The sequence below is a fragment of the Strix aluco genome, chromosome 25, assembly GCF_031877795.1.
Source record: "Strix aluco isolate bStrAlu1 chromosome 25, bStrAlu1.hap1, whole genome shotgun sequence".
NCBI lineage: Eukaryota > Metazoa > Chordata > Aves > Strigiformes > Strigidae > Strix > Strix aluco.
In genome coordinates, this window is record NC_133955.1 from 5,992,704 (window position 1) to 6,009,399 (window position 16,696).

Below are 16,696 nucleotides of genomic sequence, written 5' to 3' on the forward strand. Positions count from 1 at the left end.
CAGGAAGGGGCTGGAGTTGCCAGAACCCTTCACTGGGAGAGGAGGGTGAGCCAGACCTTGCTCATGTGATCTCTTGCAGCAGCCCTGCTGTTTACTGGGTCACAAATATTCTCATGATAGCTGGCTGAGTGAAATACGGGGGAGTTTTTCCCTCTTTCCTGTGGAAGCACTGCTAAAAAAACAATAGTCAGCTTTTACAGCATGCACAGGTCAAGGAGAAAGCAAGGGGGATGGAGGTAAGTGATGCTATTCTGTGTATTTGTGTGGTCATAGGGTCTGCTCGACCCAAACGAGGGCAGCCAGGAAGCTGACAATTGGCCTGTCGCTGCTGGTTTATTTTATCAAGTTTAGAAATCCTCAGAAACGGAATTTAAGGAGGGCGAAAAGGAGATGATTATCCCCACGAAATCGCTGCCAGCGGATAGAGCCAACCGGGGTGCCAGCAGATGGCAGAGCCGGCGTGCGGGGCTGCTGCTCGCCTGGTTTGCAACCTGTGATGGGAAAACCATGGCAAGGGGGGCAGAGGGGTGTCCATCTGTCTGTCTGTCCTCCGGGGTACCGCTGCGTACCTAACGTACGCTCTGCTTTATTCCTGAACGCTCAGATCCCAAGGCTGCGCCTACAGATGTTAGGATAAGAGTTTTAAACAGCACTGCCATTGCTCTGACCTGGACCCGGGTGCACCTGGACACCATCCAGGGACAGCTCAAGGAGTACAGAGTGAGCAAAACCAAATCTTGTCGGCACTGACAATTAATACAGCTAACCTTCTCACAAGCCAAGGTGGCCCCGGGGACGGAGCTGCCTGCAATGAGGATGACAGAAAACTCTCCTCCAGCCATCGTGACCCTTTTGCCATGGCTGGGTGCAGACCCCAGGGGCTGAGCTCTGCTCTGGAGCAGCACGAGAAATGAAGGGCCTCGGTTTGCTCTTTGTGGTGCCTGGACGGGGCTGGGGACATCTCCTGTCGCTCCCCAGGCCTTGGTGCTGGGCTGGTCCTTCCCCGTGCCAGCCCGCAGGATCTGGGGGGCTCAAAGCAAGTGGGGATGCCCTTGTGCACCCAGAGAGGGACTGGGGGTGGGTCTACCCACGCCCCAAGGTGGCTCCTGGCTCTAGAGCTGCCCAGAACCACGGGCTGGCTGGCACTGGGGGGAACGACCTCAGACAGGTACACACAGGCTGGTTTTTGTGTCATCCCCAAAGTACCTATGTTGTCTTTTAATGAACACCAACCCCTGAAAAGCCTAAACCCAGCGGTTCGTACTAACTGGCAACTAAAAGACAGCATGGATCCTGCTGTGTTTTGTTTTTTTTTTTTTTTTTCCTTTTCATGTTGAATATTTACTGCTAAGGTAAAATACCACTGTTTACGTACAGAGGATATACCCTGTTCAAAACAAGCAAAAGTCTGGACAGAGCCCCTTCTAGCAGATTTAAGACGTTACCAAAAGCACGTGTCCTGCAAACAGTTACAGCATTTCAAATCCAATAATCCACTGGGCATAAAGCAAGCTCCCTGGCTTTCATTTTTTCTGCCTCTGCTCTGTCATTCTGGTCTATTTTCTGAATGAATCTTATTTCTGCATGAAATAAGATTTAGTCGGGGCTTTGAATGGGAGACTTTCCCAGTTCAGACTTTCCTTTGTGCCTGGACACGTCCCACCTTTCCTTGTACACTGTGACAGTGCTACTCCAGGTAGAAAGGGCGAGTCCCTTAATGCCTAGATCTTGGAACCAGAAACAGCTCTTTGTAGTCCGAGCTTAGTGGTTTTGCTCTGTGACCTTTGGTAAGCACTTAACCCCACGCTCAGCCTCTTCCTCGGGTAACACCACTGACCTGCCTCGCTGGGGGGGACGTGGAGCTTCATTAATTGCTCTAAAAGGCTTCCGCAGCTGAGCGCTGCTCTTTGGAAAGGCAACGTTTTGCTGTGCTTTGTTAATGAAAAAACAATTGCACTTAAATGGGAAAAGCTTCACTTGCCATGCATGTTTCTTGAAGGCCTATTTCTGGAGAGACAGTAGTTTGCTGAAGAACCTGTGGGTCTCCAAAAAACGGCAGTATGTGAGTTTTCCTGGAGACCGAAACCGGGGCATAGTGTCCCGGCTGTTTCCTTACAGCAACTACAAGCTTGAGATGGTTGTAACCAACGGGAGAGGCGATGGGCCACGCAGTGAAGTTAAGGAGTTCCCCACACCAGAAGGAGGTACGTTCCCGGGGAGGGGGGTTGTGCAGGCACCCGTCCCTGGGGCACAGGCTGGGAGAGGTTTGGGTGGCTGGGCTCTGCAGAGAGGACCGGGAGCTGCACCCCTCTGCGGCAGAGCCACGATGCTGCCGGGGAGACGTGCTAGGGACAATTTTTAGCTGAGCCTGGGCAGCATCACTGTCACACGGCACTGCTGTACGCCTTCGTCACCGCGGGGCAGGTGACATCTCTGCAGCTACACCTAGAGATAACTACTGGCGCTGTCTCATCAATCTAAAAATCCCCTTCAGGTACTTTGAACACATCAGCAAGTAGCTCTTAGGTGGAACAAGAGAAATGTTTGCAAAGCCTCTTCAGAGGCACAGCACTGTGCCCTTGATTTGCTGCCTGACCTGCAAATGTCACTGCACCTCCCCGTGCTGCGGGTGGGTGAAACGGGAGTGAATATATTCATCTTGCTCAGTGAAAGGCAGTAAAATCTCTGGAAGACCCAAGTACTTTTGTTCTGAAAGGATGTCACTAATACCCGTCAGGCTTTTAAGGCAAGAGCACCTCATTCTTCTGTTTAAAGAGCTTGTGTCAAGGATGAACTTGAGATTTTAATTTTCTTGCTGTCACAGGAGCTATTTATAGACATGCCAGTAACTTTTTGTTGGAGCTGCACTTTCAGTGGCTGGCAATGAATCTTCCTATAGCACAGATGTTTTTAGCACAGTATGTTACAAAAATGCAAGAGGAGAAAACAGTAGAGGCTGGAAGCAAATCCTGTCTCAACTAACACAAAACACTATGGGATCTTCCTCTTCCTCTCCCTCTTCATCCTCTTCCTGCTGCACAAGAACAGCCCCTCTCAGCCCTCTCTCTTTCTTCCTTAACGTTTTCTTGGATGCTGTCACCATTTTCTAAGGTTTTTCAATTGATCAGCCATAATTAAGCTTGTTTAAAAAGAAAGGACTCTGTTCCAGCAGGGTGGTTGTGCAATCAGGTGCGTTTTGGTTGAGCTGCTTACTCGTGTGCTCGAGGCAGGGAGCGTTTGGGGTAGCTGTAGGCATTGGGGGTGGCTGTATGCATACGTGGGTGGCATTGATTGAAGAAATTATAGCGGATTATACTCTTGTCATAAGAAAACTGTTGATTTTTTTTCCTCCCCAATACCACTAAGCTATTTTACTAGCTATATATTGATGTTTGGGAGACTGAATGATAATTTGCAAAGCTTCTGTTTAAAAAAAATAAAATCAGTAATCTCTCAGATCAGAGAGCCAAGTTCTTTCCCCGGTCAAGACACCGTGATTATGAGTAAAGCAGGAGAGTAATTTAACTCAAGAATGTATAATGCTTTCCTTCCTTTACTAGCTTTGAATAAGCAGTCATAAAAGCAGCCATTCCTCAGGGTAAGGATCACTGTACGTGCACCAGCTCCCTGTTACAGATCTCTAGACATTAATAACACAAAGATGCTTTGCAATAAGAGAAGCTGCTATACTATTTTTCACCGTTCCAACAGATAAATAGATGAGATGTAAGTGCTGGGCTGGGTGGGGGCTGTAAACAAGACCAGTGAAGTATGTGTACAACACACAGAAGTGGGACTTGAGCTCTGTCACAGCTCCGCTTCATGGCTGCAGCATCTTTTGGCGGGTGTCGGGCCGAGCTACGCGCGGGAGGGCGGCGGTACCCGGCCAGCGCAGCCCGGGGCTGGGGCTGCATGCAGAGCTGCTCTGGTTTCTGCTCCCTGCACACACACGCTGCTGAAAACCCTGGGCTGGCGCATGGTTTCTGGCACAGATTCTTGTTCAATCGGTTTCTGACCTTTAGTGTGTGTGTCATCTGCGTGTGTGTGTGTTTATGAGTGTCTTGAGTGTATCAGTCAGCCTGCGATGTATACAGTATTGTAAGGTATGTTATCTTGTATGTTATTTTTTTCTTTCCCTCTCCTTCCTGGTCCCATCCTCCTCCCAAGTGCCCAGCTCCCCCAGGTATTTAAGAATCCGACAACCAAATCTGGAAAGCATCAATCTGGAGTGGGATCACCCAGAGCATCCCAATGGAGTCCTCACAGGATACAACCTTAGATATCAAGCCTGTACGTTCCACATGTTCTCTTCTTAGTGATGATAATTAAGTCATTAAGTATTTTCCTTGCTGCTATTTACCTCCTCACCTAGCACAGAAAGCTCTCGGTAAGGAGCTGGAGACTTTCAGCACAAGATGAGAGGTGCTGGTGTTGGAGTCCTGGAGCAGTGCTGGGCAGCTGCAGTTAACCAGGGAGGGTGGCAGGTGCTCAACAGTTCTCCAGACTCGACCGCTGAAGGGAAATAAGTTTGATCTTTGTTTTAGAAAGACCTTTAAGCACAGTCTGAGTAGTTTATGTGCTCCCTCAAACGTAAGCCTCTGGCTGCGTAAGAGGTGCTGCCTGGAGGGCAGAGCCCAGCACGATGCCTGGGGCGGTTACAGCCTTCTCTGAGCCGCTTGTGACCACTGACACAACCCTGAATGTCCCCACTAGCAGGTTCCTCACCCAGTAAGTCACCAGCTGCCCTAGATGAAGTGTATCTAACAGCAGCAACAGCTCTGAGCACGTGTGGCCCCACAGCAACGGCAGGTCTGGTCCTGGGGGTGAGGTGATAGCGTATTTCTGAATCAAGGTTGAAGCCACCACGACCTGCCTTTCCTCCCCAGTTAACGGATCCAAAACGGGCCGAACCCTGGTAGAGAACTTCTCTCCCAATCAGACAAGGTTCACCCTGCAGAGGACAGACCCCATCTCGCGCTATCGCTTCTTCCTGCGCGCACGGACCCAGGTGGGAGAAGGAGAAACCCTAGTGGAGGAGTCGCCAGCCTTGCTGAACGAAGGTATGTGCAGCAGCAACTGCTTCTGGCTTTGCTGCGGGTTTGGGGGGGTGATGGTACATGTATGAGCCAAAAACTGCAGGTCAGAGAATCAGGTGGTCTACAGAGCAACCAGTCCAAAACAGTAACTGGTGCACAGCTACTTTCTACTGCAGAGATAGAGAGATGACTGACCAGGACCAAATACTGCAGCAGAAATGCTATAGAGGTGACTGGGGGGACCAGCCTGTGCTGTCGGGAACCACCTTGCTGACCCCCAAGCAATCAGCGTTCCTCACGTGCCCCCGCAACAGGAGAGCATCTTGCTCTCATCCTGTAAAAGGATGAAGCTCTAATCTGCCCCTCTGCAGTCTCTGTAGGAGCTAAAAACGGGGCACATGTGGGTGATTTTCATGTGGCTTGAAGGGGGCGCAGCCGCTGTACCCTTCGGACAGTGAACCCCGGGCAGGGGCTGCGGTGCCACCTCCCTGTCACCCCATAACCAGCAGCTGACCTGACCCTCCAAAGTGAAGCCCCAACTCCCAGATTCATAATAAGATAAAATGCCCATTGTGGGACATTCATCAAACTAAGTGAAAGTTCAGGAGCCCTGAGGGAACTCGGGGAGACAAAAGCCGGCTCTTTCCTTTCTTTAGCATTTGCTAAAAGACCTATGATTTGGTTAGTGCTCTGATTTAATGGGGTTTTTGTCTCCTTTCCTCCATCTCCCCCTCCCCAACTAATGGCTTGGAGTAGGAAAAGTAATTCCTACTGATGACCCAGTGGAAATGAAATGCTTCCTGACACCTCTTAGGTGGGCTCCAGCATCACTAATTGATGTAACAGGATGGAGATGGGGCTGTCTACGCTATGGGGGAAAAAATCAGCTAAGTTACACTCTGGCAAACAGGAGAGGGGGCATGTCCTTGCTTTAAAAAGGAGCTTTGCTGAACAAACTGTTCGAGCACAGGGATCAGATTGAAGTTCTTGGTGCTGATAGTAGTGTTCCAGTTGTTCCATATACCTTTGCTTTACTGGGTGTGTTCCTACACGCTGCTAACAGCGACTGTTAGCAGAGAGCAGCTAAATAATAGCCATAACCAACCGTTGTTGTGTGTTGCTTAACTGCTTTGTATCAGGAAATAGCAGGTACGGTGTGCGCCAGTGTGACGAGGTAAGGGTCCCTGTTCTCGGGGTCGGGGACGCAGAGGGTGGTGGCACCCCCTTAGCACAAGGCAAAGCGTTGGCCGTTAAGCAAGAAAAATTAAAAAATAGTCTGAAGTTACAGAAATATGGCAAAGTTTGATCTCAAAACACGAGACCCTGAGGTACACCATGACATAGGCGAGTTCTGTTAACGACAGGCGTGTCAGTACGATTAGCAGCTCTAAACCCCCACCCTGATATGAAGCACCCGCTGTAAAACTACACAAAAGATGAGTTTGGGATCCAAAAAAAAAAAACCCAAAAAGCAGCAGATTAAGAAAATTAAACCCATTAACGCATTCAGAGGTTGTTTTCTGCTTGCCAGACTCATTCACCTGAGAAGTTTAAATAAGATACATCTCGCTGTTCTGCGCCAAGGGCTCCAACCCACACAAGGCAGGAGGAGCACCGATGTTAGAATTGCAGTAGAAAAACAAAGGTGAAATTCAGTGTCAAAACTGGTCCTTGCTGGGATTAGATATAAGCACCTGCTTAAGCGTTTTACTTAATGGACACCACTGGCATCTCTGCTGGGGAGCTGGTGTGTGTTTAACTGGTAATCTCCCTCCCCGAGGGGACGTCCCTGCTCTCTCTGCCCTGTGCAAGTGGCTCGGATGCACGGGAGGGTGACGGGTTGGAGCTAATACATTTATTTCCTCTCTCCCAAGTCTCTGGTGACTGTGTGCAAGTGGTCCCGAGTCTCTTGTTGGTGTGTTCTGTCTGTTTTATATATTCCTCTGTTTTCTCTTCCTTTCTCTCCTATGCTCTCCTCGTATTCCCCTCTCTACCCTTGGCGGTGCCCTCTGAAGCCACGCCAACCCCAGGTACCGTACCAGCCGGAGGAGGTAACAGGCATGGGGCGAGGCTCACTCCAGGCTCGCTTGCGTGTGCTGGCAATTAAGCATGCACTCCATTAACCCTTTCAATGGGAAGGTGAAGTGTCAGGAGTACAAATTTGGCATATGAAATGATGGCAGGTAAAAACAAAGCCCCACAGGCAGAAGGGACAAGGGCAGGCTCCACAGGGGGGGGTCTGCAAACATCAAAATATCTCTGAGCGAGGCTTAACAGATGCCTAATGATAGCTAAACCCACCAAACACTGCAGCTGCCACAGACTGTGTAAGCAAAAATGAGAGTCAAGTTGCCCTATTAAAGAGGTTTTTAATCCCAGGTCTGCACAAGCCCTCTCCCTTTTTAAGCCTCAGCATCCCTACCCTGCAGAATGCAGATGATTTCCCAGCCAGCCCTGACTCGGTGGTGCCCATCCTGCACCCGTGCACTATTTAAGCTGCATTTTCACACCCAGGAGCCGCTGCCTGCCTCGGCCACACAGGTCTGTGGGGCAGCCACGTACCTCCCCGTGGCTCTTTGAGGGCTGCCGGGGCTTTGGTACAGGAGAATTCTTTTGTTCCAGGTGCCCATTGAAAGGGTTAAGGACAATGTTTGTGCCACAGCTGTGCATGTCTGCATGCGAGGCTATTGCTGGCTTTGCCCTCGATTGCGAATTTCTACAGCAGCGTTGAAGCAGAGAGAAACCTCTTCTTGTAATGGGGTGGGGGGGGTGCAGCATCTCCACCTGCTTCCAAGAAAACCCAAATCCTCAGTTACCCAGTGTCAACCCTGCAAAGTCCAAAGCATAACTTCTGGTTGCCCAAAGAAGGACACCTACCTCTTACAAAAGCTGCAGACGTGACTTTTTTTTCCCCCCACAGTCCCCCTTTGAGCCACCTTTTCAGCAGCAGGGACAGCCCTGTGACCCAGCTCTGAAGGGGGCTGGTGGCAGCACTAGGGAGTGCGACCAGCCCAAACGCACCCCAAATGCTGCGGAAAAGCCTTTGGTCTGGAGCAGCAGCACTCGTTTGCCCGGCCCCAAGGGCTCTCTGTAAGAGGTCGTGCTTTGCCTTTGCTGGACACGGCCCCGGGGCTGCCGGGGCTCCCCAAGGAGGAACAGCTTCTTAGAGAAGGCTCTTCCCAAGTGATGCAAGTGCAGGACCTGCTCTCTGCACCTGTAGGTTTTGCTTTCTTACCTCATAGATGTTTCTCCTCCTTTTATTTTGTTGCAGTGATGTCTCTCTACCCAATATTATTTTGCGGTTTTTTTCCTTCCTGAATAGATGCCAATCTTTTTCTTACTATACTTTTCCTAAAAAAAAAAAAAAAAAAAAAAAAAAAAAAAAAGGGTAACAGATTGGTCTGCTTTGGGTGGTGGGAAACTGAAAACAGATGTAACCTTTTGGCTTAGCAGTTCTCTATCCTCTGAGTCCGGGAGGGCTGTTTTGCTGCTATAGCTTATACTTCAGCCAGGGTTTAGCTTATCCACAAGAATCTAGATTTTCTTTGTGGATCAGGATCACCTTCTAAAGTATGTTCCTACTTGCAGTGGATGTTGTTGAACTTTGAAAACACAACGTGATCTCTTTATCCTTCCAGCATCGTATCATTTCAGGCATAATGTCTTACACCACTGGAAGCTAGATGAATTATTTGCCATTTAAAGGATAATTCTACAAGAACAGACCCCACTGGTCCCCTCCCCCCCCCGCCTCTATTTTTTAACCTTCTGCTAGGAGAAATAGTAAAGAGAAAAGATAGTCCAGAGCTGAAAGAAGTCTAAGAGTCAGTAACTGGAGTAGTAGGTCGTTAAGTGCTAACGAAGCTGCATTCACAGCTTCCTCACCATGCTAGGCTTCAGCAAGAGAAATCAAGGCAGTATAAGTCATAGCAAGATCCAGCCCTCATCTTTGTCTTGCTCTTGAGCTGGATCTCATTTCTCATTAGGGCACGGGGTGGGTGTGGGAGCTGTTACACAGTTCGAGCAGTGTTTGTCCTGAGAGGTCGTTTCTCTTCCTAACAAGTACGGGGTGCGAGTGAAATACTGCTTGACCTTTCTCAGAAAATTCACCTCCACTCAGTGACCTAGATTTCATAGATTTTTATGGATTCACGGCAAAAGTTGTCTTAAATTGCAGTAAAATGCTCTTTGCCAGGAGCTGCTGGCACTAAAAAAAGGTCTTTTTTTTCCCAGGGTAACCTTACAGATACAGGGTCATAGCTGGTTTGTATGTGTATGAGAAACTGGACCAGCTTTGATGAACTCAAAGTGGAGTGCAGGGACTCTCCCTTAGGAAAGGCTTTACCTTTCCTAAGCCAGACCTGGACAAAGGGAGAGGTAATAAGGGAAAAAGGAGGACATCTGAAAAGGGCTTTCATTTATGCTATGAATGAGGAAAAAATCAAAACTGGATTATACTACCCATGTGTATGAAAAAACTTCACCAGGGACCATAAAGAGTATTGTTGTTAGACTTTAAGGAAAAAACCATTGACTTTTCTCTGTTCCCTTCTTTTCTCTCCATAATTGGGAATTGGAGGAGAAAGATCCTATTGTTCATTTTAGAAATGGACAGCAGTAAAAACAGAGAACTGCTGACCCCTCTCTTTCAGAGGCTGCTCAATTGCTCCTTTCTATTCTTGAATTTCTTACAGCTATCATCAGATTTGGAACACTTTATCTTTATGGTAAAGACTTTACAATTTCCTTCTGTTGTTAAAAACTGGGAGAGGGCAAGGAAAAAAAAAAAAAAGAAATCTCTGAAAATGTATTTGGCTAATCATCAAAATTCATGAAAAATTAATCAAATTTCTCCAAGCCTAATTATTTTGTAGACACACCCAAGGGAAAGCTGTTACTACAGCCTAATAACACATTAAAAGCACCGTTAAATAATTAAAGAGCAGTATGGATGTGTATTGTTTCCTGCGTTTTGCAAAATAACAAGCAACTGCTCCCTGAACTGCTCCACTCGTCAGAGCAGGACTCGAGTCCCGTTCTTAAGACGCTCCCTTTTTAAATATCCCCCTTTTGCTTTTATGATTCTTCCTCTCAGTTTTTTTCTAACCTGAGCCTCACACAGTTTTTGTGCAAGTTTTGGGCTCCTTTTTACTGGTCCATTCGTGGTCATAGGAGCCAAGCTGCAGCAAAGAGCACAGCCATCCTGCTGCAAGCATCTCTCTCGTTACTCAGCCTATTAATTGCTACAGCCAGACCACTGCATCCTCCGTCCATTATAGCAGCATATCTCCTCCCCACCGTGCCCCTTGGTTTCCATTACCTGAAAGGGTAATGCATCTTGCAGACAGAAAAAGCAATCTCAGCCTTGCAAAGATGGGGCCTAATAATGAGCGGAATGGCCGTTTAGATGTTTCCAGGAAGAGGGGCTGGGCTACGGTGGGAGCAAGAGAATGGGAATTGCTGTTACTGGCTTTTACTCTGGGTTTCCTGGGCGTACTGGGGCAATTTCAAGCCTGCTTGAAACTGGTTTTCAGGGTGCTGCTCTGCCCTGCAATGGGGAAGGTGGCAGCTCCTGCTCTGCACTGTCTCCTGCTTTCAAAGTGGGGGGGGGGGGTTGTGGAATTTTTTCCCCGTCACACAAACACCAGATGCTCAGTCCTGTACCTAAACTTGAGGCAACTGTTATCAAAGCCCTTGAGTGAACGTCATGTTGGGAATGCAGAAAAATAAATTCAGCTACTCTGCAAAGCTCAGGAAAGTATTGCAACCACAGCTTTAGAAGGCTGTGTCTGATTATTAGATTTTTCAAAATAAGCCCTTCTGCAAATGCCAGCCTGGCCCTCCATCTCCCCGTCCCCTCTTTTGCTGCCAGGAGCAGTGATCTGTCAGTCCTTAATTAGCCCCGACACAGTGGGCAGAGAGTGGGGGACCCCAGGTAGGGGCCGTGGCCCCGCGTGGGCTGCCCCCACTGGTCCCCGTGGCGGGGTGCCCTTTTCTTCGGGGGACGCCGGAGCGCTCTGATCTCTGTCAAAGACCGCCTTTATCTGCCCCCAGACTGAAATCAGCTCTCATTAGGGGATGGATTTCAAAGCCTAGAAAATGCCCCTTATCTTCTCTCCCCCAAACCTCCCAGCTGAGCTTTTTCTCCCGCATACATTTCATATTTAAACACAAATGAGGCTGTAGCTTTGAATCCCAGGGCAGCTTAGGACTAAATCCCTCCTGGCTGTGGGAGCCTGACCGACTGCAGTGCCGCCTTCCCCCAGCCCCGTCCCATCCTGCAGCACGGTGCTGCCCAGAGACGCTCTCCCCATCCTCCCCTCCCCGAACTATTGCTTTCTGGACTTACCCGATCCCACTTTTTACCTGTTCCTAGTCCTGCCAGGACCATTTTTATCCCCAGTGCCAACACTCCCTCCTCAATCTCACGCGGGGACCTGCTCGGGAGTGAGCTGCCGTTATCCTGATGCGATGTGGTAGCCCTGCTCTTGGGGATCGCTTCTGCCAGAGCAGTGTGGGCAAATCCTGACACATCCTGAGCACAGCTCAGACTGATGCTGAACCGCTTTGGTCAATGCAGCATCCAGGAAGGTCTTGGCACTGCAGCTTCACCTGCGTGCGTCTGTATCTGCATGTAATACATAAAGATGATACCCTATGCAAGGGATAGTGCAGCTTTGACTTATCCCTGATAATCTCTTCACATCTAGGGACTAGAGGAGCATTAAAGCTGAGTATCTCCTCCTGCTAAAGCCATTACAGCAGCGCTAGGTGCTGCGGACAGTCCTCGAAGATGCTGTGTGGGAGAGGCATGATGCAGGGATGTGTAACAGGCCTGGGGGCTGTATTAGGTTTTCCACCGGCTCCTACCTTCCAGCAAGTTGCTTTGTGCCTTGTTGGGTCTGATTTTCCTTAGAGGGGATTCACAGGGGAAATGCTGAGACTGCATTAGCTAATAACTAGTGTCTGTGGCGCCGTTTGACTGTGTACGTTGCAAATCTGTCGAGGAGCTGCCGCTTAATTGGGGTAATGGTGACATTAACCTAGTGACACTAATCTCTTAACCTTCCAAAAAACCCCTATGAATCAGCAAAGATGGATGTTAATACTCCTCAACCCAAGAAAGCCTTTTGTAACTTACCGCCTCACGACGCAGCAAAGCCCTCGATCAGTCACCGGGTGAAAGAAATGCAGAACAGCAAAACCCCCAGCACCCCTATTGCCGTGGCTGGGTCAGGTCTGAGGGGGGGTTTACTCTACTACAAACACCCGAGGGTGAAGCTGTGCCATTTTCCACCCAGGCTGGGTTCCCTCCCTGTCACCACCACCTCCAGATACCCCCGCTCGCCCCCAGCCCCTCGCCCGGCCGTGGGGCAGCGTCGGCTCTGCAAGGCGGGTGCTTTATTTCGGTGGCTGCGCTGCTGCATGGGGCTGGCTGTGATGCTGCGGGGGGGCCACCATGGAGAGGATGTGCTGCTCTCTGGGCACACCGTGGGGTGGGGATGGGGTTTTGGGGACGTGCCGGTAACTGTGGTTTTATTGCAGCTGCGGGCGGGAGGGAGCTGCACTGAGTGACCTACTGCTCTTCTCTGCTGGTGGATCTCTGGGAGGGCTGAGGGTTTAGGGCTTGGCCCTCCTTGGTGAAAAAGAAAGTCCTGGCTTGGTTCTGGGACACCTTTTAAAGGCCTCTCCTAGAGCTACTCTTGTGGGTGATATTTAAAACAGCCAGTTTCATTCGCCTAACAGGGATTTGTAATCCCTTACTCTGCAGTAAGAGTAAGTAAATATAGTTTAATGCAACCACCACAGGGTAAATCTCTGCTCGTTTACCTTTGGCAGTTTAAGCAGCATTTCAGCTGCATTTTCTGCTGGCAGGATTTCAGGCCCAAGCCAATGCACTGCCCCTTGGTGGTGTTCAGGACCCTCTCAACCACCCTGCGGGGTGTGTCTGTGCGTAAAGTGCACGTTGACCCCTTTGCTCTGGAAATACAGCACAGGTGAGATGTGGACGGGGGCGACTTAGAAAATAAATTGCTCAGACTTTCCCCCTGGACAGCTTGGGGTGTGCCAACCCTTGTGGCCTAATTTAAATGTAAATTGTGAGGGGCAGTGATGGCAAAGTATCACCCATCGCTCACCCAGGAGCTAAAATCCCTGTTAATGCTAAAGCCACTCCATCCCCAGACTGAGCTATTAGTACAGAGATGAGCTGGGAAGGAAACAGCTGAGAAGCTGCAGGCTGAACTGGCAGCTCAAAAATGCTGGAGGTGTAGTCCAGGGGCTGCTGAATTAATGTAATTGTGGCTTGCCTGGCCCACGACAAATGGGATTATTACGTTTTCTTAAGAGATAAATCCTATTTCTTATTTCAGGGAGCCCTGAGTACTCTCAGTGCAGTTCTGCAGGGGGGGGTGGGGGGGTGGCGGGGGGATGACAGCCTGCCCTGTGCATCCCCCAAACACCCCTCACATTCCTCCCTCCGTGTGATTTAAGCCCAGGGTGGCAGGAGGCACCGGCGGCAGAGCAGAGGCAAAAGAGAAGCAGGTCATTTGGCCTCAGGAAAGGGATCAAACCGTGGGTGCAGGCAGTGGGGGCGCAGGAGCAGCTTGCTGGGGGCAGCCCCCCACTTGCTGCCCCTCTTCACCCCTCAGCATCGCTCCCTGCCCCTCAGCCGGGCGCGTGGCTGTCCCCAGGGCCATCCCCATACTGGGATGGGAAAAGCGGTTCAGCCTCGTGTTTCCCGGTGCCGTTTGCTGCCTCCCTCCCTCCCCGGTCCCCCCCATCTCTGCGCCGTGCTGCTCTGCTTTCTCTCGTGTGCCTGCGTGTCCAGCCGTCGGGGATGGCGAGTGCAAGCCCCGAGGGACATCACCTCGTCTAAAAAGCCAGTGTTTCCCTCTCCCAGCCGCAACTGGGTCGCCTCCTCCTACAGTCGGTCTAACCAGTACTACAACCACCCCAGCTACCACCACCGACACAACTACCGACACAACTACCACAACTACCGACACAACTACCACCACAACCACCACCACTACAGCCGCCACCACCCTACCCGCCACCACCGCCGCAAGCACTACAACAGCTACAGAGAGGGCTCCGGCAGCCACCACAAAGCAGGAGTTGGGTACTGCGCTTTCCTTTTCCTCTAACCCCTCTAACCCTACTGGGACCTTCCCCGCCTCTTGCTCAGAGCGAGGATTAATACCGGGCACAGGCCAAAGTTAAGACATCCCACGCTCCGGGAAGGGCTTTGTGAGGAGCCGGAGGTGGCACAGGCTCAGGAATCGAGGTGCACACGTGGCTCCCGGCATTTTGGGGGTCTCTGTGCCACCCTCCTGGTCTGTCCCAGCCCTCCCCAGAGTGTCGCGATGCTGAATTAGCATCAGTGTTTGGGAAGGCGGTGGAAGACCCTACAAAAGCTCTCAGAAGTATTATCTTGTATCTTGCTGCCATTAAAAAGGGATTCTGTTACTATTATAGAAGATGTCACTTCAAATTTAGCACATCAGCTCTTAGCCAAGAGACCTGTCATCATTTATACGAGTCTTTTGGTTTATGCTACTGCTCTTTGCGATGTAACCTAGCCGTAGCCCACAGGAGAGCTGGGGAAGTGTTTAAGTTACAACACGCAGGTGTGCGCCAGGTATTTATCAGGTCAAGATAAACTTCTCATGCAACCAGCTAGAATGGGATGCTCAAACTCTTGTTTTGGTGGAGGCATATTCTCTACTTGTATGTGTTTTACTGATCCACAGAGAGATGTATCTCGCTGAGTCTTGTTTTCAAAACACTGCTATAACGGTATCTACAGTTAATAAATCATTATGGATAGTTATATTCAGGTTATTCAAAAATAAATCAAGCTAGTAGCAAAAGGGAACGCAATCAAAAGAATTCAGTTACGTAGCTGGACAGGATACACTCAAAAGTGCAAGTGCAAAAGCTGCAGAAACCTTTGTTAACTCTTCATAAAGAGAGAAAGGAGATAGTGGTAATAATGAGTATCAAAGCCAATACTCATTTAACTCAAGAATTTGATTAAAGCAGTTCAGACCCCTTTTATATTGCATAAATTAGCTCAGGATGGTTAAAAATACCCACCAAAAACATGCTGGGAGGACCTGCCTCCACCTGATCCTCCGCAGTAAAACAGATTTGCAAACCAGCAGCACGATTCCTGCTCTGCACTGATTTGCTTATCAAAGGTGCAGACCTGAACTAAGAAAGGTGAATTTGTGTCCCAGCGTGTGGCACCACACACCGCCCCAGCCAGAGCAGCCTTACGCTGCGCAAAGCTGCAAGTCAAGGGAAAGCACACCGGGAGCTGCGCTGCCACGGCAAAAGCAGCTTCAAAACCGGTGTGAGAAATACAGATGCGGCTTCGTCGATGTAGAGGAGGTGTTAGTAGTGAAGGAAAAATGCTACCGCAGCACAGTCGCTGTTCAGTGACTCTGTGGGAAAACGTCGCTAATTGAAAATGGGCAATTAAGTGGTGAGGCACGCACTGCCACGGAGCAGGGAGAGGAGCCGCGAGGAAAAGAGGAGCTGCAAGGGGAACCGCGCGTGTCCTGAACCACCCCGGGGACACGAGGGAAGAGGCTGAGCCGTAATGTGGGCAGACAGGGCAGCACAGGTTGTGTTTGTACGAGGGATTCTAGGTCACGTCCCCGACCCCACAGCGTCAGGTCCTTGCAATCTCCTAAAAGTCGCATAGCTGGCCTCGTCCCAGTCTGTTGTTTGGTCAAACCAAAGCCTGAGCTACACCCTGAAGTAAATAATAACAACAATAAAACCAAGGTGTAACTTCTCTGATGTCACTTAAAGACACACTAAACTAGTGGATTAGCTCTACTTCACTAGAAATGAAGTTCATCCGCTCTCCAAAGCAACGTCGACAATCCTTAACTTCAAAATCAGAAACGAGTGACTTCATTGCCCCACTGGCTGTCTCTAGACCCAGTAACATGACAATATTCTCTCCCAGTCTTTCCTTCTCAGTTGTGGCAGCAAGTCCGTGTGCACTCATGCACGTCTCCCGTGTCCATTTGGGCACAAGTTTAGTCAGGAGATTTCCCGGCTCACTGAAATCCTCAGGGATGTGCCACAGAAGTCTTCAGACTCCAAAGATAAGCTGAGCGCAGTTGGACTTAAACACCAACAGAAGCAATGAGCTTCTGCTACCAAACTTCCCCCAGAAGTTTAAAGATCTTGAAAGGAACAAATACATCCTTAGGCGTGCTTGTAGGTGAAGATTAACTTCAGGAATGATTTTGTAAGGTCTTTACCAACACCAGATGCTAGATGAGGTCTCATTCGTGTATAATCCAAAATACTAACTCCTGTTCTAACCTGTCCACCAGCCACCAATGGATCGTCCATATGGGACATAAGAGCTATGGCTAATAGTAACTGGGCAAACATCACCTGGAGCCACAATTACTCTGCAGGAACTGACTTTGTGGTTAAGTATATCACCAGTAAGCATCAGATCGCGTGGGGACTCTACAGGGTGGTGCTGCCATTAGAGATCCTGCCAGCTCCCACAGTTGCAACCGATTACTCGGTCTTAATTACTGCGTGTGGAATGATGCTCGATGGCCACGTGGAGGATGGGAGAGGAAAAGGCAGGTCACGGTCATGGCTGTTTGGAGTGCACCAGA

At 49.7% G+C, this 16,696-nt stretch overlaps 1 protein-coding gene across 22 annotated transcripts in view; it reads left to right on the plus strand.

The window, feature by feature from the left end:
* Positions 1–16,696, plus strand: part of NFASC (neurofascin) — a 95,661-nt gene that overhangs the window by 60,183 nt on the left and 18,782 nt on the right. For 7 of the 22 annotated variants that reach the window (XM_074849932.1, XM_074849936.1, XM_074849937.1 and 4 more), the window contains 7 exons: positions 605–720; positions 2,000–2,204; positions 4,168–4,290; positions 4,887–5,060; positions 7,052–7,066; positions 13,939–14,160; positions 16,397–16,513. The exons of 1 other annotated variant lie outside the window; for it this stretch is intronic. In XM_074849932.1, coding sequence (XP_074706033.1) covers positions 605–720; positions 2,000–2,204; positions 4,168–4,290; positions 4,887–5,060; positions 7,052–7,066; positions 13,939–14,160; positions 16,397–16,513 — 972 coding nt within the window. The remainder of the gene's footprint in view (positions 1–604; positions 721–1,999; positions 2,205–4,167; positions 4,291–4,886; positions 5,061–7,051; positions 7,067–13,938; positions 14,161–16,396; positions 16,514–16,696) is intronic. 14 more of the 22 variants (XM_074849942.1, XM_074849944.1, XM_074849945.1 and 11 more) reach the window with 8 other exon arrangements.